The sequence below is a fragment of the Lytechinus pictus genome, chromosome 13, assembly GCF_037042905.1.
Source record: "Lytechinus pictus isolate F3 Inbred chromosome 13, Lp3.0, whole genome shotgun sequence".
Classification (NCBI taxonomy): Eukaryota; Metazoa; Echinodermata; class Echinoidea; order Temnopleuroida; family Toxopneustidae; genus Lytechinus; species Lytechinus pictus.
The window spans coordinates 23300507-23323663 of NC_087257.1; the positions used below are offsets into that span (position 1 = coordinate 23300507).

Genomic DNA, 23157 nt, shown 5'->3' on the forward strand with positions numbered 1-23157 from the left:
GCAAAATAAAATATCTCGCCATGTTGACATATAACTTTTTATAAGTGGCAGGATAACGTATCGCGCCATGCGTACCTAATAAGCTTATTTAGTCGACATGGCAAGATAAATTATCTCGCCATGTCGTCAAGTCGATGGCATTTTAGAGGCTCCGTATGGCGTCTAGAGGGTAAATTTCCGGGGGGGGGGGGGTAACAGTCCCTGACGATAAAAATATGGGGATAATATTTTCCTTGAAGTAGATGTCAGGGGGCGATTGTCCTTTGGGTCATCGTTATAGAACCCCATGGACTCGTATCATTGGCCTTTTGACCTCTTGATGGCATTGGATCTCACTATATCCTGACCATAATTTTACACACACCGCGGACTATCGGACCCGCGGACTATCGGACCCGCGGTCTATCGGACCCGCGGTCTATCGGACCCCCGGACTATCGGACCCGCGGTCTATCGGACCCGCGGACTATCGGACCCGCGGTCTATCGGACCCGCGGTCTATCGGACCCGCGGACTATCGGACCCGCGGTCTATCGGACCCGCGGTCTATCGGGCTGTAACCTTCTTATAGAGGGGTCAAAGTCTGGAGCTTTCCAAGAAAATTAAAACTTAACCCTACCCTTGAACGTTTTGAATTATTCTGCATACATGCAGGCTACTGAAATAGATTAGTGTGTGTGTTAATGACGTGTGTGCCCCCCTTTTTCTTTTAAAGATATAACTATTACTAACTATTTGTCGACATGCAAGTTGTACATTTCCTTAATTTGTTTATTAAAGCAACTATAGGTATGAGTTTTCTTATGCACTTAATTTTGTTCAGTATATTCAGGGACATGAGAGGGACTTAAATGTTTTTGTTTGTGTGTTATTGTTTTTGTCCATATTTTTACATTTTTAATCTACACCAGTCACGATCTTTTCTTTATCGTTTCATATTAATATTTTCATTTAAATGTCCATGAATTTATGACGTTTTACTTCCTTGATTGATATTCCTTTTTACCTTCGATTTTACTGTTTATAAATTATGTAGGCCTATTTCATATCCATGTTTTATGTTGATATGCTTTTATGTATATGATTTTATTTTTCAATTTTTGTAATTTTTATCACAGACCTATCGAAAAACAGCGTAGGCCTATATGTTGCACATGTGTCCTGCCGTATTGAAAAAAGATAAATGAAAGAAACAGACAGAGAAAGGATAAAAATAACGAATTAAAAAAAAAATCCTCACCCTTTTTCCTTTGCTTCTTTAATTCCTCATTTTAGACCTTTTTTCATTTTTTTTTTGGCGATGGCTATATACTTTGCGAATTTGCCGCAAAAGAAAAATATTATACAAAGGTCATTGTCAGTCTCTACGATATGTTTTACAATTCTCTTCCAAATTCCCAGTGATACTTTATCTTGACGAACAATTAAACTGTATTTTGATTTTTAGCTGTTATTTTTCACTTTTGATGCTCGCTGCACCATTTTTTTTTCCTGAATCGATATACGAATCCATATCAACATTTAATGTTAACATTAGGCAATTTTTATAGTTGGCGTTTCAATTTGCCTGCATGTTTTTCTCAATTAACTTTTTTTTAATTTTAAATTAATTTTCCGCATGTAAATTTTGTTTGAGTCTAAGTTTTTTAAATTGTTCACTAGAAAATGAAATTGTCGATTGTCACCATCATCACTTCATCATCATAATCATCATCACCATCATCATCATCATCATCATCATCATCATCATCATCATCATTATCATTATCATTTTAATGTTCTTTTTCTTCTTCTTCCGATTCTTCTTTTCTGATTCTTCTTCTGCTTCTTCCTCTAGCTCCTCCTCATCTTCTTCTTCTCTCCCCTTCTAATTCTCCTCCGGCCTCCTTCTTCTTCTAGCTCGCCTTCCCGGCTTCTCCTCCTCCTTCTTCTTCCTCTAGCTTCTTCTTCTACTTCTTCTTCGATCTTCTTCTTCTTCTACTACTTCTTCTTCTTCTTCCGATTCTTCTTTTCTGATTCTTCTTCTTCTTCTCCCCCTCCTTCTTCTTCTTCAACAACACCCAGGACAACGACAACAACAACACAACAACAACACAACAACAACAGAAACAACAACAGCAGCGACACCACCACCAACAACAATAAGAAAAAACAAACAATGACAACAACAACTTCATCATTAATGAAAATATTATTGTTTATCATCACCATCCAAAATACCTTTTGATTTTGTGTGAGCTGGTATACTTCTGAAGATGTTGTGCCGGTCAAATTAGTCAGCTAACTTCAGCTTCACGCCGTAATCGAGCATAAATTAAAAATTGTCATTAAAAATCATGAAATCTGACATTTCACTGGTTGAGCATTCATCATCTCTCGACACATTGTCTTCTTCTGATGATAACAGGATTGCAGTTGCTTCAGACAAATGCGTCTACGTTTTGGTAATCTTTATTTGGCGAATTCTGGTGAATTAATGCACTGTCCTGCAGTGTAGATTTATATACAGTCCCACCTACATGTTTCTGAGCTGTGTTTCTCGTTCGTAAAAAAAGGTGGTCTCCCAACTTGGCCTCAACTAGCAACTTAAGCTAGCCTAGGGCTAGGCTCCCCAACTTGAGTTGAACTCGCGGTGACGGCACTGGTTCACTGCTACCATCCTGCCTGTGGAGAATCTACATGTACACCTATGCCTGGGTACATTACCGCCGCGCCGCCGTGCACAGGATAACCGCTGGCACGGCACTTGCAATAAGTTTTTTATTCTTTATTTCTTATTTAAAAATTTGAAATTTATCTACATTTTACATGAAGTAAGCTTTGGATATGAAACTTACCGAATGATATGAAGCCAATTTCAATTCCTCTCTGTCTTTCTGGTACTTTATATCGATGATTTTTCCTGATGTCGAAGCAGGCATGGCCCCGATTAGCTGGTTCTCTCTATACGCACAGAGAGGGCGCGCGATATTATTTAATAAACTTGCTTGTTTACGTCGTTTACGTCAGATCAGCTGTACTGCTGGCTGCGTTCTAGGCGCTCCGCATTTTTTTCGCTGTTCAGCGTTATTTTATGATGTAACGCCATCAGCGATTATACTACTACTAGACAGCTGGCAGCCGTCTGTTTCGAGGAGTTTTTTAACATTTTTTTTTTTTAATTTCTCCTCATACACAGACGGCTCGCTAGCGTGCAGCCACCATTAGGGGACTTGCAATGCAAAATCCCCCCGTCTGGGCTCTTCAATTCTTGTCTTTAATGAATAAAATTTTTGAAAATTAACGCGACCAAAATGCAAATTAATATTCCCTCTTGGCATTAATTGCCAAAAAACGGAGAAAAATCAAGTTAAAAGGAACAAAAACAGTGACTTACCTCAGCTGTCGCGTAAATTCACTTCCCCGTTTTATCCAATCTTAAGTACATAAACATATGGCCACTGAGTCCCCTGTACAGATCGCGCTAGAACTTCGGTCTCTGTATTTGGTGATGAAGCCAACGGAGTTCAGCTGAACAACCAACATAACAGAGACCGAAGCTTTTGGTCTACGATTATACGTGACATGCAACCTGTTGATTTTTGGTACAATTTCCTATTATGCGCCGGCGACTTGAATCTAGACTGTTCGATAGGAATTTTTCGCATTTCGATTGTTGTTTGCGTAATTTCTACCGCAGTCTTAAGGATCGGACGGAGTAACTGGCTGAGATTTGGAGGTAAGCGTTTAAAATCCATTTTTATAGATAAGTTCGTGCTGATTTTTAAAATTAGATTACATTATAAGATTAAGATTACTAAATTTAGTATATTGTGAAGATTTAGGCGTGTTTCATATTCTCACATTCGTGTGATGAATGAAAACGTCAAAATTCATTATGAAATGACATGCGTTGTGTGAGGTTAGTATACTAACCTCGCATGTTGTGTGAGTGCTACAGGTAGGACTATGCCTATGGTATGCCAATTCTGTATTGAGCACACACTTTAAAAAATCATTAAAATATCACTTTTGAAGTTTTGTGATCAAAATTATTACTTTCCATACAGTTGCAATTCAATTTTCATTAGTAGCTTAGAATAATTTTTGTATATGACCAGAGGCGAGCGCTCAAAAACTTGAATTTTGGGCATATTTTTGTGTACGCCCTCTATTGGTGGAAAGTAATATGGCAAGAAAATTTTCATTTTTTCAAGCTCTATTTTTAATAAAGAAAAAATAATTTAAAAAATCAAATTTACTGAAGAGCCAAGTTAGATAATGAAAAGCTGTTATGGAAACTGACAGTGTAAAAAATCAAGCATTTGTCCAAAAGAAAAAGAGAAAATAATCCAAACATTGTCAACCTTATTTTGCCACACATAGAGATGTAACTGAGAACAAGGTTATATCATAACCTAACCTCGTTCGTAGGATGAGTGGGTGAAGGTTGTATTAACTTGTAGACAACTTGTATTTTGTAAATTTCCTTCCTCCACTCCAGTCTTCGGAAGTTCGGAGATCGGCGGCATGCCGCAGAGTGTTAAAGGATTATGGGGCCTGTTTCATGATGAGATGAGTGATACGTAGGAATGTCTGAGGACCATTCTTCCGAGATCAGAGATAGAAAGATCGGCGACAAATCAGCGCTTTCCGTTTCACGAAGGCAATTTTGTCTTCCAAGTCCGCGGCATCGTTTGATATCGATAGTTATCGGAAAATTATTTAGTCATCACCTGAACCTTTTATTTCAGAATGACGACTTTTCATAAAATCTATATATTTCAATAAATGGAGATCAACTAATTTTTTATGTATTACTGATTGTAGAATCGATGTAACAGTATGGAGCTTACTTTATGAGGTAAAAAGAGAAAAAACTTCAAAGATTCACAAACATAACTGGATTAAATCGTAATAATTTCCATCGAGAACACAGTGCCCCACTGCCCTTTGAGACACCTTGGCATTGATATTTCAACGAAAAAGACCCTTGTCCGACATAAAAATTGATGTAACTAAGTAATTTCGACATTGTATTAGCTAAATATTCTGAATTTTTATAGAATATTAGTAATAGTGATAATTATTTTGCTAACTATGCTTTAAATGTTATTTGTTGAGGTAAAAAGAGGATTTGAATGGAGTGAACAAAATCAACGTGTCAGATTATATGAGACTAATTAGGAAAATACGAGAGGCTGCATGTGAAAAATTGAATTTATTCAATTTATTTGTCAGATCTATCGCAAGAAATACAAATGTGAGTGTTTAGAGTATAAACATATACCTTTGCATGAAAATTGATCGAAGACAAGCAAAATATGAAAATTGCTGCAAACATGTCAAGTGGGTAGTGCTTTGCAATAAAACATAGAAAAATGAGTGGAATCAATCCGCAATGGAATGAACTTGAAATTACCATTTATAGAAACAATGCTAAAGTGACAATGATCATAAACATTGGTCATATTTAAAGTTGATAACTTTATGGAAGTTTATATAAGAACATAAGCTTCAAGAATATTAAAAAATATATGTTCAACATTTCAAAGTTACGGAGTCAAGATGTACATTATTGCTTTGACATGACATAGGGCCTAGCCTACAGTTTAAAATGCACCTTTTGTATGGACTTTCCATAACCTTTTCTTTTATAAGTATACAATTTATCTTCATTTGTAATGATTGCGATGGATTCGTAAGCTATATGCCTAATCTATATTTTAATTAGCTATTCTGTTATCAAAGATTTTTTTGTTTCATTCATCTCAAGTTAGCACAATTAAGTTTCATTGATTACAATTAATCTCAGCAAAACAAACAATGATAATGAAAATGAAATAAAAATAAATAATGATTTAGCATATTTAGTAACATCTTATGTATCGTGTTTTCTTTTGTTTTTTGTTTGTTTTGTTTTGCTGAACGTTATTATAAACATGTTTTCTTTACCACTACATAATTTCCAAATTCGTTTTCATGTTGTTTATCTAAAGATAAAGCATGAGGGGTCAGAGAGATTGCCGCCCATTTCAATTTTTCAAATTTGGTTGAAAAAAAACCTGGAAAAGGGGTGGGGAAAAGAGGGAGAAAATGTGAGAAAATATAAGAAAAAATATTTGAAAAAAATTATTTGGGCCTAGATTACCCAGGAGAAGTTTAAATGACATCCGTTTTTGCCATGAAATTGATGACATCCCCCATATAAAAAATAACTTGGTGCCATCCCAGATAAAATGCATCAGAGTGCAATCGAATGACCCCCAAATTTTTTTTAAAGGTGATATGTCATTGTGGCTTGCCGTAAACGCATTTTCTCTCAATGCCGACGGTGGCGGGCGGTGTGCAAAGAAGATCAAGCCTACATAGGACATGTCTGGAGGTGTCTTTCTAAGGACCATTCTTCATATCGCCAAAATCGGCAAATAAACTCAGAATATTATCATTGATATTTTTTACAGATCTACTAATATTTAAAACTTCAATTCACCTCTTAATTTTCAGGAACAGACCGTCAACACCTCTTTCAGACATGACTTTCTCTGCTTTTCCAAGGATTTTTTGAAGGACAGCAAAGAAGATCGTCAGCACTATGATGTCGGAGTTGACACCAAAGAGATCAAGAAGCTACCGAGAAGATCATGTGAGTAATCAACATTGATTCTCACTGCTAAGCTCATTCTGGAGCGTTGTGGCCCAGTGGATTAGTCTTCGGACTTTGAAACAGAGGGTCGTGGGTTCGAATCCCAGCCATGGCGTAATTTCCTTCAGCAAGAAACTGATCCACAATGTGCTGCACTCAACCCAGGTGAGGTAAATGGGTACCGGTAGGAAGTGATTCCTCAAGAAGCTGTGTGCGCTATGAACGGCTAGCTTAGCCGGGTAATATAGGAGCGCCTTGAGCACCTAACAAGGTGGATATGTGCGCAATATAAATACCCTATATTATTATTATTATTATTATTATTACTCACCAGGGTCAGATCAAACTAACATTGGCAAGGATGGCTCCTAAACCATTTTTTAACCCCTATTATAGAGGCCGAGTCGCCTGACCAGGCTGAATATCGCTTGTTCAGGCCTGAGCAAATAAAGAGTGAAGCATTATCAAGGAGGTGGGGTGGTGTTCTTGCTTCAGTTCAATCCATGTTCCATTTTGTTTTTAACCCTTCTGTAATGAATTTGACATATTTAATTTTTCTTAGTGGGGGAGCTAAATTTCTCTCGGACCCTACTACAATAAAATTGTTTATTACTGTTAATTGATCAAACAAAGTAAAGTTCAAAGTAAACATAAAACTTGCATAAATTAAATTTCTTGGGACCAAAAAAAAGTTTGACTAAACTTAAGGAGAAATATCCGTAGTGTTGAGTGATCACAATCAATTAACTTATTATTGTATCTTGGGGGATGGTCAGGTATTCCGACATTTGACTGTGAAAGGCGAATATTCTACTTTGATATGGAAGTTTGACTTGTGTAGACTCAGCTGTATTGACAAATTTGATTTTCTGATCACCTCCTATAGATTCCCGGCAGAAGTTCACATTGAACAGTTTACTACATGATGATAATAAGGTATCGGCCTACTCAGAGAGATTCTTGGCTGCTAAGCTTTCCCCAGTATGTGATGACAATGACAGGTAAGCATACACATCAGGGTTCTGTTTCATAAAGACTTGTTATAATAAATAATTTAGTATCACCCAATCAGATTTAAGGATTTCAGAAGCTTTGGATTGTTATTGCAAATTTGTTATTATAAAAAAGTTGTATGAAATGGGGCTTAGTCAAATTGACTGCCTATCTCAAAAGACCATCAGATTGTTCGGAACTTTTTTATAATTTTAATTTTCTTAGGGCTGTTTGTACCATTCCAAATAGATATGATTGATTAGCATTCAGGAAATGATGATGTGCTTTTTAAAGGATGTGGTTCAAGTTCCCTGTGGAACCTATGTTCTTTGGCATCAAATTTCTTCATTTGCCACCCTCGATCTAGGTAGAAATGGGTACCGGGGTACTCAACATCCTGACCATGTTCCGACAGTTGTGCATTAGTTAGTTTGGCAGCTATGATGATGATGTTGATGATTATCATTATTATTTTTATTATTATTAATATTATTATTATCATTATTATCATTATTATTATTATTATTATTATTATGACTATTATTATTATTATTACTGTTGTCATTATTATCATCATTATCATTATTATCATTACTTGAAAGATTTCAAATTGACATCATGAACAAATAATGTGTTTTGGAAATCTGCGATGGAGGAAATAGGATATTGCATATTTAAAAAAAATGTCTGGCATGTTATTAGGGTTAATATAAATTATGTCATGTTAAATTGTATGTCGATACTTTCTCTTCTTTGGTTGATTTATAAGGAGCCTCCTGGCAACATTATCAAATAATAACCATGTTGTGGTCTACTTCAAAAGAAAAGGACATTGGATAAAGGTAAGTTCTAACGGGGGTCGGGTGTGAATTGTTAGATTTTAGAGATCGTTTAGGCCTTGAGGCCATGGCTCAAGTGTGGGCTAATTTGTTCATAGGTTCAGGGGATACTTTTTCATTGCACATTCAGCCATGAGGATATATTGCTTATTCTGTTTTGCATATGCTTAATAAGTCATTCTTACAAGTCGTTCAAACAGAATAATAAAATCATCTGCATACACATTCATTTTTATTGTCCTGGATGATTGGGTGACTGATAATAGTATTGTATTTAAAATATACATGATAATCATTACAGGGCCAATGATTGACCCCTGCGGTACCCCATATTTGAGATTATTCACATGTTAGTTTTCCACCTTTTTCTTTTATAGTAATTTGCTTTTGCTGAATTGTATGCTTGCCCTAGTGTAATTTAAAGTTTGGTAATGGTAAGTTACAAGCTACTGTTATATGAATAATACTCATTATCTCTACCTTTGTTGTCGACATGCAGGTGGAAAATATATCCGACAAATTATACGAATATGCTAAGAAGACAAACTTCACGTTGAGAACTGACGACGAAACGGCTGAAGAAACAGAGACAAATCAGACCACTAATTTTGAGGAATGCCAGAGGAGAACAAAAAGTGTGACGATTACAGGTAAGATATTGAGAGGAACTTGTAATAAGACTAATAAAGTGAGTAGAGAATGAATGAAGAGAAAAGAAAGAGAAAGGGAGGTAGAATAAGAAAAAAAACGATGTGTTGTTCATAGTCATATGCAGTAGATTTAGATTAATGGATGTAGAATATCAGTAATGATAAGAAGCAATCCCTTCTATGTTAAACTTGTTCATTACGTTGATTTGAGTACTTTCATATGTAAAGAATGAATGTAGAGCTGAGCAGTTAAATTTACTGACTACCTGACTTCTTTTCCATCTGTACCCCCATCCATCTCTCTTCCTGTCAGACTGTCTCCCATCATGCACACTCTTCTTCACTCTCTCTATTTATCCCTTCCATCCTCCATTAACCCCTCTCCCTCATTCCTTCCCAGAACTAACTTTCTGCAACACAATTCTTCATGTGCTGAAAAAACTTAAATAAATATTTAATTTTTACTGTTTCTAAGTATATATTGCAGCATTAACTTTTTTGCTTGAATAAAGTTTGATTAAGTGAATTAGGAGAACTGGATTGAGATTTTAATTCACATGATTGAATATTTCATGTGCTATAGGTTTGGAGTGGTCTGGGGTCTTCCATTCATCCTCTGCAAAGCCCCAGCCAGTGAGAGGCAAGCGAAGTGCTAAAAGGAAGCACACAGATAGTGATGCAGATTCCAACTCCAACAATTTTGTTCTTCTGGCAACGGCTCTTAAAAGCAACCATGTTATCGTGTGGAAGCTTCAATGCCCTGTCAATGAGAAGTGAGTTATGAAGGGTGTGATGATGGTGATAGTGGTGATGGTGGTAGTGATGATGATGAGGGTGATGATGGTGATGGTTGTGATGATGATGATGATAGTGGTGGTGATGGTGGTAGTGGTTATGGTGGTGGTGATGATGATGATGGTAATGATGATGATGGTGATGATGATGGTGATAATGATAATGATGATGATGATGGTTGTGTTGATGATGATGATGATGGTTGTGATGATGATGATATTGGTGGTGATGATGATGATGATATTGGTGGTGATGATGATGATGGTAGTGGTGATGATGATGATGGTGATGAGGATGATGGTGGTGATGGTTATCATGATGATGATGATGGTGGTGATGATGGCATTGGTGATGATGATGATGATGATGATGATGGGGATGATGATGATAGTGGTGGTGAGAGTGATAATGGTGGTGGTTATAATGATGATGGTGATGATGACGATGATAGTAATGATAATCTATTCATGAACTGATTAATCAGAATTTCGAATCTATACATAATACAATCATTTGATGTGAACATGTGGAGGAAATAAAAACCAAATTTAGTTTTCATACTGTGCTTGGTCAGGTATTTGCATCCTTATCTCTTTGTTTCTTACAATTATTCAGGAGCTCATCAGAGATTGCTGAAGTTATTCACACCAATTACCCTAAGACAACCATGCATTGGTTGATTAGTGAGAAAAATGATAAAGGTGAGATATCATATCAGCCTTTTTATCGATAATAAATCCCGGGGAGTGTTTCACAAAACCAATGAAGTCTGAATAAACATTGCACTGAAATTCCCTGTTGTGTGTGGTATACAACGCATCACCTCATTGGCCATATTGTCGCCTTCCCGCACAAAGGCTGTTAGCGCGTCACCTTCCCACACAAAGGCCATTAGCGCGCACTGCACGTTGCCTTCCCGCGAAAGGGCCGTTATTATGAATAGTATGTACTTACGTCTTTTGTGCAGGAAGACAACGTGCACGGCCTTTCCGCAGGAAGGCGATGCGCAGTTGCCTTTGATTTTTGGAGTTGCATTTGAGATTAATTGACAATGTTCTTTGCAACAAGCCCCAGGTCAATGTAATCAGTACCTTGATAACAGCTTGTTTTTGTAAACATATAATAGTCTTTTCTTAAGATGTCATGATGACATGCTAACAGGGTTGTATTATTGTTATTACAGCTTACTTGGCTACTGGTGGTTATAATGGGTTGATCACTGTATGGAGTGTCTCAACAGAGGGCAGTGTGACTTGCCAAAGAGAAGTGGACGTATGGGAGGAGAAAGACGATATACCAGTTCAAGCAATAACGTCAGTTAGATCACTCTGTGTAAGATATTTCATTTTTTTCTTTGGTTTTGAATTCTCCTTGTCATCCTCTTCTTCTTCTTCTATTGCTCCTTCTTGTCCTTCCCCTTCTCCTCCTGCTTCTCTTCCTCTTCTTCCGATTCCTCTTTTTCCAATTCTTCTGATTCTTCTTCTGCTTCTTCCTCATCCTTGTATTCTCATCATTCTCCTCTTGTCCCTTCCTTCTGTTTTCCTTTCCCCTGTTACTCTATGGTTGATAATATGTTTAATGTAGAGAGTTTTACCTTTGGCCATTTTAATCTTTTTTAATCACTAATCCTCAGTAGTTATCTTTCTATTTTCTCTTCTCTCAGACTGGTGAATCTTATGTGCTCCTTACTGCCAAAGGCCCTTTAGTATTTGCATTCCAGATGAAGTTTGTCGATGGGAACATGAAAATTACGCACCAGTCTCATACATTGACATTACATAATGCTCTGGTTTCAGGTAAATTATGTTTTTATTTTGTGAATGTTCCATTCTATAATTTCTCAATATTGATTTTGAGTTCAATGTGTTTGATATCTCAGCATAGAAATCACATTATGTTTATGCAGCATTTGTGCTCAATAACTCTACATTGAATTATTATTGTAAAGGAATATAATGGATTTTTGGAAGTGCAGAAATATAATTTTATCCATTCACATCTTGCCATTCCCCAATGTCCATTTCTAATTGTAATTATATTAGCATGAAAAAGATGCATGTTTATGTATTATGATTCAATGTCACAGATTTGTTAAAAGATAGATTTAACATTTCTTGATCTGTGTCATGTCATTGCATTCATTACAATTTTTTTTTTATTCTGGCTCACAGGTATATGTAACGTCAGAGATAAAGTGTGCACCTCATCAACAGATGGCAGTATACAGGTTGTCAAAGTCAAACAAGATGATGATGGTAAGTTTCACAAACACAAGGTGCAAGAACCATACCATTTGCAATTCAATTTAAAGTAAGCCTTCAAATTAAAGTCTCGTAATTATTTGCAAATTTGAAATAATAGCCAGGCCCTTGTAACATAAGGCTTAGAGATTGATTATGGTGCTAAATTCTATGATTGATTGCTTTGAATTTGGTTTATGATTAATAGAAACAGTCAGACCCATGATCGATCCCTAAGCTTTATGTTACCGGCCCCAGGCCATCTTGAAACAGAAAGTACATGATGACTTTCTACATTAAGATTGATCTATCCACTGCAATTTTAAAATGGAAACTTGCCATCGATTGCAGATATGTTTCTTGCAGCCCCACATAAGTTATCAAAACGTACATTTTATTGATTCTCCTGTAGCAAGTTGTAGTAGGGTAAGTTGATGTGTTTCATCTTAAAAAGGTCTGGGGCCTGTAACACAAAGCTGAGCAATCATCAAAGAACATTTTGTTACGATTGATTGCATTGACTACAATGTACAATTAATCATGAAAAGCTAGCGTACCATTAATCGCTGACATTTGTGATACAGGACCCTGATTGCTACATAATTTTTTTTTGAGATTATGAATCATTTTCTCTTATCTTTGACTTCTGACCTTTAGGCATCTCATTAGATCTTCATTTGCTGGAACCCGCTAAGCACATGACAAAGATTAATGGGATCTGTGCATCAACCAATGGCATCTACCTGACAACACAGAAGAGGTAAATCAGTGTTTTTATATTCAGTTGGTCTGCTTTATAGATAGTGTAATTGGCTAAACTCAGAGGCCCGTATTCTGAAGTTGGGTTTCATTTAGACTCTGGTCTAAAGTTGTGGTTTAACTATGGAAAGCCACTTGCGACATAATCTTTAACAGTAGTGGTTTAGAGTATCAGCTCACTTGACTCCCAAATCATTCTTAATTGTCTGGGAAGGGATAAATAAGACACCTGTCTTCCCCATTTAAGAATTAGGAAAGAGCGCAATAAACATAAAAAACAAACCTTGTGAATAAATTTTGTCATGTTTGGCTTCCCATAATTTTAGCACAGAGTTAGACCACCTGAGTTTAGAATATGGGCCATTTGGTCTAATTGCCATTTAGTCTTCACTACACTTGATCTAATACCACTTTGTTTAATTCTCATTGAGTCTAATGCCTAATTGGTCTAATTTCCACTTTGCACATTATAGGTTGCGCTTTTAGATGGAAATTTGGTTTATAAGCAGTTCATCTAACAATATAGACTAAGTAGGGGGATGGATTCTGCTTCCCTCAGCTGTGAGATGGGTCAAAATAGTCATCCTCTATTAGGGTTAAAGTGCAAGTCTATCCTGACTACAAGTTGACTTGAAAAAAAGACCAATCAAAGCATTGTATGATTGCACTGAAGTTGCATCAAAATCAGACATAAAATAAGGATTGTTTTATAGATTCATTTAGTTTCATGAAGCAATTATATGCCCTACAAAGGTGTGATGCAAACTAAGAAATAAGTGATTTCAAAGTTCATAGTGTTTGACGGTATTTATGTTATGTTTAACTTTGACTTAATTAAGCTTGGTTAAATTTTTTTATGTTGTATCAGTAATTTCTGTCCTTCAACTAGTTTGCATTCTTACAATTACTTTGTTTTATACTTTGTTATTATTTATGCCTTACACTGTAAAGAGCATAGAGAGAGCTTTTTGTATAATATGCCTAATAAATCAATCTTTATTATTATTAGTATTATAAATATATTTTCCTTTTATAGGCTTTCTAGTTATGCAACCCTGAAAGAGAAATCCAACCTCACCTTCAAACAGATAGCAACAGATCAGGAGGTGGAGGATATGATTATGGAACCTAAAGGTAAGTTGGAAATATAGAGTGAATCCAAGTAAAAAAAGAATAGAAAAACTGGGGTGAAATTAGATTTTATATCACTAATAGTGTTCAGTTTTTCTTGTTATCACTGCTCTTAAAAAATAGCTATTTTCACCCGTTTGAACTGATATTGAAATTTTCAAAGCAGAAGGTTGTTAAGGTCATTGTTAAATGAAAACTAAAGATCTCAATGAAACAGGAAGAAGTAACTTTTTATGTTTTTATTATTTTCATTTTTTATTCATTGTTCACTGGGTTTAGCAAGCAAGTGAATCAAATGCAATTTTGGATTATATTTTCAGAACAATCGTTTTCAGCGATGCATAATCCTCGAAACTTCACCAAGGAACCATTCATGTGCTATTATGAGATATACCGGTACTCTTAGGATATATGCCTCTTTTCATCACTCTCAGTGAAAAACATAGAATTTGGGTTCTTTTTCTGATATAGTATAATCTGTCATGATTTTTTTAGATAAAGGTGATCTAAAAAAAAACCCAAACAAACAAAAAACAGGATCCACACTGTTTTACCAAAACATGTAATACACTTCATTCTGTACAGGTATTAGTGATATTAGCCGTGCTCTGTATCTTAGCAACAATTTAACACCTTTGTCTATTTCTACATATTGGTGTTCAGAACTGTTCCAAACTCAACTATGCATGTAATTCCTACTAATACCCACACTGATACTATTACTTGTATACTGTTTCTGTTTATGGTAACTCCTGTAGGAACTCGGCAGGACAGTATTTGCTGGTAAACGCCAAGCTGGTATAACCAATTACCTAGGAAACATTTTTACATAATGGTTGACCTTATAGATGACAGATATTACTCTTGGGCCTTTTTATTAAAGTGGAGACAATAGCAGAGTGGGGATTCGAACTCATAACCTTGCGATTGTGAGTCCAATGCTCTAACCTCTGGACCACATGACCCGTACTAATGCCGTCACTAGTGTGTTTTAATCATATTATAATGCACAAGCAGAATCAGTCCATCTTACATTGTTCCTGTTTGTGTACACCCCAGGTAGGCTATGCAACAAGTTTGACTGCCTTGAATGGTTGTACCAAAGATTGCCTCCAGATGGCAGCATTCAGAATAGAACCAAAGTCATCCTTTCTGAAGAGACATTAGCCAACAAGACGCCGGGCGAGATTCTGTATTTGTTGAAGCTGAGGCGCCTGGTTGTGATGATGATCATCCACAGACTGTCCAGAGAGTTGCACAATTACTCTTGTGGGAGGAGGAGAGATGACCTCGATGAGATGATTCAGACAAAGGTATTAAGTGATTCCTCTGATTCAGGCTTGGATTCAAGGATGGACGAACAAGGAGGAGGGGGGGGGGGGGGAAGCAGGTGACTGATGCCCCCTTGCTCCAAATAAGCATTGTCCAATTGACTCTGTTGCTTGTCAGAGTTGTTTTTAAGTGCAAAGCTTGTTTGTGGCCTGTCTGTTGGGTTTGTGTGAGTGGACATGTTTGATATTTATTTATTTTTTTTTTTTTGGGGGGGGGGGGAGGAGAAAGAAATCATTTTGACCCTTATCAGAATATTCTGAGAATACTCTGCCCCCTATTTTATGTAGTCTTAGATACGTCCTTGCTGTAATTGTGCACTTGAAGACTGCTTGTGTGTATCTTAATGGTCATTATGTTAATTTAAAAAATCTTAAGATCTTAAAATCCATATTTTATTGTTCGAAATAGATACCGAAAATAAAATACTCTGAAAATTTGTTTTGCCCAATTGATCGTGGGCCCGGCAGCCGCTGTGCAGCGCCAGATCGACGAGGCTCTATCCCTTTAATTGTTGAACGCCAAATAGGGTAGCAGCAACTCCCATCTTGTAACGGCTTTTGGTCTGACGCGGCCGGGGTTTGAACCCCCGACCTCCCGGTTGTGAGACGGACGCTCTACCAACTGAGCCAACACACCGGTTATTATTACTATCTGAATTATTATTATGATTGTTGTTGTGGTTGTTTTCTTTAATATCATTATTATTATTATTATTGTTATTATGTAACATGATTATTTCTAATTTTCATGTTCTCTTCAGGAAACCCATGTGAAGGAGATCTCAGATCGTATTTTCAAGCTGCGTGTAGAGATAAGCTTGGAAACTCTATCATCAGGTAAGGAGTCATTTTTTTTAGTACCTCATTTTATGATAATTTGTAAAATTAATCACTGCTTCTTTACTCTTGATACCTTGAAGCCTTCTTGTGCTTTTGTAAATTCATTTAGGCCTTCACCATTGAAACAGATTTGAATGCCCACCATATGCAATTAGCAAAATTTTTGGTGAAATTACGTAACATCTCAAATTATCACAAAATTCTGAGTCCTTCAATTGAAAAAAAAAAAAGAACTCTCGGAATCAAATCAGTCTCTTCATCCCCTTATCTCTATATATTCTTGAACATTTTACATATGGAGCGAAAGTATTCTTTCATACAGCCATAGCATAAGGGCTCTAAATTGGACTCTGTGGAATTGGGTGTAATATGTTTGCAGTATAGGATTTATTTTAATAGTGTGGTGTGCTATTAGGGGTACAATAAACAAATATATCAGGCTTTGAGAAAGTATAGTGGAATTATTTATCCGAGGCTGGTCTGGCAATTACTATTTTTCACGAGGGGCAAAGCCTTGAGGGAAATATAATAGTTTTGCCAGTCCAACCGAGGATTAATATTTCCCACTATGCTTTTTAATGAAACGCCTGATATATTTGTTTTATATCTTACTTTTAATAATTTATAACCAAAATCTATGCGCTGAGCTTGCAAAGTCCGGTTACTTGCGTTGAATTACCTACTTTTCTCCGAGCCACCGCGCTCAGCAGAACGCAGATTAGTGCCTGCGCCGACACATCGCTGGGCATGCCCGGGAGAGAGAGCTCGCTGGCCGGTGCGCCCGAGAGTTTTGCTAGATATCCAGTTTTCTTAAATAATGACGTCAGAATATTGGTATAGCGAAAAATATATCGAGGTCTGACGTCACGCAACATCATAGTTGAAATATATTCGGTCACATGATGCTATATGAACCAATCACTATACAGGATTCAATCTATGTAGGATATAAATTGTAATATGCCATTGGGGTCCATATTTACAGTGTGATACTTCTTTAGGGGTACAGATTCGGTTACTCTGAATACCAGAGTATACCTCATTTAGGGCATGGATCAGCTTCGGTAGGACGTAATCTAGCCTATAATCTAGGCGAAGAAAGCTGCAGCTTTATCTTTGCCTTTTATGAGTGTGATGTAGTTACTCAAAACGTCAGCAATATGTCTGATGCAAAAGACTACAACCTGTGGTTGTGAATCGGCCACTGCCTAGATGCTCCAGTATTGCGTTTGCTCATGCTTTCTTTTTATCAGCAAAAAAAAAACAACACCCAGCACCAAATCCTAGTTGATATAAAGAAACAAGAACTAACACAAGACTGGAGTGTATTGGCATTGACTGATTCAAAACCACAGTTCATAGTCTTTTGCATCAGACATAATGCTGATGTTTAGGGTAACAGCAGCAGACTTATAAAGACAAAAACAAAGCCGCAGCCTCTGTCTAGATTATAGGCTACAAGTATTCTATAAAGTGTCCCTTTCCTGTATTATGTTTTTAATTGCTTCAAGCACAAGATGAATTTTTGCGATGTGTTACAACTTTTTATCAAATTATGAAATCGCAGGCAGTGGGAAGAAAAAGATTACAGGAAGGACCAAACGTGTGCAGAAGCTAATGTCTGATTGGCTTGTGCTCAGTACATCACCCTCTGAAGAACCAATCACAGCAAACGGCTCATTAGAAGGGGATTCATGCGAGAGTTGCAGATTGTGTGGAGAGAATATCCTTTGCAATGTACACTGGTATTGCTAAGAAAACAAATGTTCATTCTTTCTTGTTCTCGAGAAATAAAACGGCAATTTCATACTTGATATGACTACAGGTAAACTTCTGTATATGCTGACCTTCCATTAATCAAATATTTGCCCAAGACGAAGGATTTTTTTTCAATTAGATTATGCTTAACATGTTATATACTTTTAAATCAAATTTCTCCCAAGTCAAACATATTTCTATTGTTGCAGTAGATTTGCCTTATATATAGTGTGGCGGCAAGAATATAGTTGCAGCTCCCACCTAGATTATAATTAACTTTCTGTATAACTGTCAAACTTCCTTGACTCGCTACATCAGGTATTCCGCTTACATCTCGAGAAGATGGCTTCTGTCGGAAGGGACATAGATGGAGTAAGTATGAAATCATTTATCAAACTGTATCTATTCAATACAAGGAGAAGGATCTCCTGAGTTCCTAAGTATCCCCTGGGCAGAGAGATACTTAACATAGCCCAGTACAGTAGGGGCCAACTTAAAAGTTAATAAGCTGATATTAAGTTTAAATTAAAAAATATGTGATGTGGCTGCTTGGGATCCAATGTTCTGATTGATATTGGCAATTGCGATCCTTGGAAAAAAAAATTCTTTCTTGAAATGGTTAAGTTTACAATAATACTCAAGTTTTTATTCTTTCTTCAGTAATAATAGGAACATTTTCATTTTCACAAAGACTGAACATGATCAGAATTAACCTGATACTCTTATATATCTGTACTGTTTTCAGATCATTGTAGCTTATCTCTGAAGCTGTTTCAGTCAAATTAACCCGAAACTGTATAATGACAGTATTTTATTTTGAATCTCTCTGCTGTTTTCAGATCGTTGTAGCCTATCTCTGTTGCTATGTCAGTCAATGAAACCAAGGAGCTGTACTTATTGCAAGAGTTCTTATGCATCCAAGGAAGAAACAGGTAAAGGAAAAGGCATTACTTTTTTTCTATTTTAAAGGGAAGTCCTATCTTATGTCAACTTAGTGTATTAATGAAGAATTTTGGGAGAAATGTAGTAGTGAAGATGCAACAAAAATCCATCAAATAGAAGAAAGTTATGAATTGTCAATATTCTGTTTTTTTGTGGTCACACACCAGAGGTTCCATGACATTTGCTCCAGCGACAATTGCTCTGGTGGGAAATCTGTACATTAAGCCAAACATAAAACCCAACCCCCAAAACTAAATAAACCATATTCCTAATCTTTACATTCTGAAACAAAAACTCTATTACAATCCTAACTCTAACCCTATGCCCTCTGAGATAATGGCCCAAATTCACAAAGGTGGTTGAAAACCCACGGTTGAATCCATGGTTTGTGCAGATTTCCTGTATAAATTACGCTTAATTTAGCGCGTATCGGGCACATGTATAAAAAATGTCCAATGCTGATGCGCGCTTTCGTCAAAGTGCGCAAATTGACGCCTGTTACCATGGTTAGATACGCTATTTTATTCATGAGTCCACTGTTTGAAGAGTGGACTCGTTAATTCAAAACAGTGGACTCATGGCAACAGGCGTCAATTTGGCGCACTGTGACAAAAGCGCGCATGAGAATTGGACATTTGTTAATATATGCGGTAAAATAAGCGTAATTTATACTGGAAATCTGCATAAACGATGGACTCAACAGTGGGTTTTAAAAACTACCTTGGTGAATTGGGGCCATTAAGACCGGAGCGAATGTCGCAGGAGCAATGTCGGGTCACCCATACCAGCAGCGATCCCATTGTTATCTAACATAAATAATGACTAAAAATATTTTTCTTGTAGAATGTTTAAAGGGGAATACAGCCTTGGCCATAACATGTTGTGTTGGGAAGGAAAAAAATAAATTAAACAGAATGGTGAAAGTTTAAAAGAAATCGGACAAGCAATAAGAAAGTTATAGCTGCTTTAAAATTGAGATCACTAATACTATTACTATGTAGATTTCAAATTGGCAACTGGGTAAGTAAATTATGACAAGGGGCAAGGACAACTTTCCCATAGGCCATGTACTTTATTATCACGGATTTGTGGTTTTATCCTAAGTACCCATTCCCCTGGGGCAGTAATCTAAATATAACCCAGGTAGTATATTGTTTTATGTCCTCATGAAAGAAAATTATAATTTGAAATAAAACTTTTGGGAAAAATGACATTTTAGCCATAATATGTATTGGAGTACATGGAAGAGTAGTCCTTGCCTTACATCACTATGTCATCCCATATGCGGCCAATTTGAAGTGTCCATGGGTATAGTGATTACCAATATTTACAACTTTTGAAAATTCATAACTTTCTTGTTGTTTGTCCAATATTGTTCAAACTTTCACCTATCAACTTGTCTGATTTTTCTTTTCCTTATAAAAACACGTTTTCATTTGGGTTGGATTCCCCTTTAAATTCACTTTAGTTTTCAGTGAAAAAATTGTATTTTATTTAATTTTTAACCAAATAACACAAGTGAGCTGCTTGTATGTGATGTCACAAATCATAAATCTGTTATTCACCGATGGGTTTTCGCCAAACTTTCCTTGATATTGTTTGCAATTCTGATTTCTATAAATCCAGCTTGATATCCATGAATTTCCTCTCATCAGAAATGTGATAAATTTTCCATAATTGAGAGCTTTTGAACCATAATGGTAGGTAGGTGGATTGTACAAAATGGGTTTGCAATGTGAATTCAGATTTTACTCATTTAGGTCTGCTATTAAACTTCTTAAAACAACAATAGTTACAAGGTGATTATATTTTACAAGGGGAAAAAAAAAAAATCAGATTTGAAATAAGTGAACAGCGTGATTAACAAGGTCTTATTAGATAAGTAGTTGATAAATATGAATATTGATCAACTCTTGAAGGGGTACTCCGGGCTGAAAATATGAATAAAGATTAAAATTCAGAGAGTAAAATGCTGAAAATTTCATCAAAATCTGATAACATATCACAAAGTTATAGAAGTTTAAAGTTTATAAATATTTGGTGAGAACAGTTATATGCACATCGTCATGAATATTCATAAGGTGGGCTGATGATGTCACATCCCCACTTTTTTTTCTCATGTTTTTACACAATATCATAATTGTTTCATATTTTTCATACATGTGTGAATGATATGTATCCCTTAAAATGAAATAAGATTAAGCAATTAATATCTAATGCACTATTCTGTTGTCAATCCAATGTTTAAATTTTTGTAGGAGAAAATTTGAAACCTAATTTCACATAATAAAATACAAAAGAACAAGTGGGGATATGACATAATTAGTTTGCTCATTGAATATTCATAAACACATGCTTAGAACTGTTTCACTTGAATAATGCAAAACTTTAAAATGCCATAGCTCTGTTATTCCTTGTCCGATTTTGATCAAAGTGATTTGTTTGTCTGATTTTTCTTTATCTGTTGAAATCATATAATGTTCAGTACCCCTTCAAGCTTAATTGACCCATTATTTTTTGTGTGGTTTGTTTCTTTATCCAGATTGCACCTGGCTTCGTGATCTCCTAAGCTCATACTGTTTGTGGTGCGATGGACCCCTTATTGAAAGATGACATCATCAATCCATGAAAATACACTATTTTGTGCTTATTTATGTATTCATGTTCATTTTCAGTAATCTTTACTGTAAAGATGTATACGTAAAGTGCCATTAGTTGAAGCTGAAGTCCACACAAAATATGAGTTGAAATAATAGAAACACAACTAATCATGCAATTCATATTATGTTAACTTAATGTATTTATTTGCATTGTTATCAGGAATTGAAGAGTAATAATAATTTTTACAGCCAATTTGACATATACCCCGAAGGGATAGCTCAATACGTCAAATAAATCTTGGGTAATGTCAAATGAATAAGGTCAGATAAATCCTCCAGAAAGTACTTGTATATTAATCTGCATGTATGACAAGCTATGTGTTGATACAGTGGTGCAAAAAAGTTAGTGAACCCCACCAGAAAATTAACATATTTAAAAGTATTTAAATTCTGCCATCTTTTAGATATTCAATTGTGAAGTTAGGTGATTGAATATTACATTCAATATTGTTTGTTTCTCTGGGCTCGCGGAACATTGTAGTGTTGTTGCCTACGTTCACCACTCAGCATGAAGGAGTGCATTTTCTGATGGGGTTCACCAACTTTTAAGCACCACTGTATATGTGATCTTCCTTTTATCAATTCTCGATAAATTCTTGTGAATTTTCTGTACAAGAGTAACAGATGTACAATCAATCTCAGCTATGGGCTCAGATGCCTCCACACGTACCAGCTCGGCATTAACACACACCGATTCGGTTGTGCAGGCAAATGGAATTCCAATAGTATTTACAGTAGAGTTGTGTGGGTATGTGAAGCACACACCAGTGCCAAGAGAGACAGTATTCTAAAAATATGTTGAAGCCACATCTGCATCAAATTTGTTGAAATAAACGGCCTTTTCGAAATGGGAACCTGGAGCTCTATTTCAAGATTGGAGCTTAGCAAATTGAAAACTATATTTCATGATCATGCCCAAATTTGGCATGAATGTTGCCCTTGGATGACATAATCTTCAAGAATAGTGAAGTTGACTTTGTTGAGAAAATTCTGTAATTTCATTGATTATGCTAATTTATGCATGGAATCAGAATTCTGCTCAAAATCAAGAAACAGGTCCAAATAAATCCAAATGAGAGAATTGTCCCTACCAGCATCCTCTTTCAGAAAAAAATTGTTATAAAAAAAATGCAAGATTTCTATAAAAAATTTACTCTCAGCCTATCAAATCGAAGGATTTTAGTAGTTTTTAACTGTTATTGCAAATGTGTTATTATAACAAGTTGTATGAAACAGGGCTCAGTTGTCCCAAGTTACCCATCAAATTGGCAATGTGAGATTTGCCTACCGGTATGTAGTCATGTGATCTCAATTTTCAAACAACAATAATTTTCCTAATATCTTGTCCGATTATCTTCAACTTTCAGTGTTCTTTTTAAGGATTCAATCAATTTACTTCAGGTTGGATAACTGGATTCTTGTTTTAATATACCAAATAATGTTACAGTAAATATCAGTTCAATTGGTACTTTTGAGATTTAAGATTTTGCCATTGTTCATGTACATGTATATTTTTTTGTTTACCCATGGCAAAATTGACTGTTTACTGATAATGGTAGTCATGAAATAAAAGAATAAAAGACAACAAAAGAGA

At 35.9% G+C, this 23157-nt stretch overlaps 1 protein-coding gene across 1 annotated transcript; it reads left to right on the top strand.

Annotated features, from left to right (window-relative positions):
• The first annotated feature begins 2274 nt into the window (after positions 1–2274).
• On the top strand, positions 2275–23155 carry LOC129274302 (uncharacterized). Its single transcript, XM_064108510.1, has 18 exons — positions 2275–2444; positions 6487–6625; positions 7512–7626; positions 8388–8460; positions 8957–9107; positions 9691–9880; positions 10518–10603; positions 11086–11234; positions 11566–11698; positions 12074–12157; positions 12800–12902; positions 13938–14035; positions 15092–15345; positions 16125–16200; positions 17771–17926; positions 18280–18333; positions 18801–18893; positions 21446–23155. The coding sequence occupies exons 1-18, from the start codon at positions 2337–2339 to the stop codon at positions 21514–21516; spliced, it is 2133 nt and encodes a 710-aa protein (XP_063964580.1). The 5' UTR covers positions 2275–2336; the 3' UTR covers positions 21517–23155.
• The last annotated feature ends 2 nt before the right edge of the window (positions 23156–23157 follow it).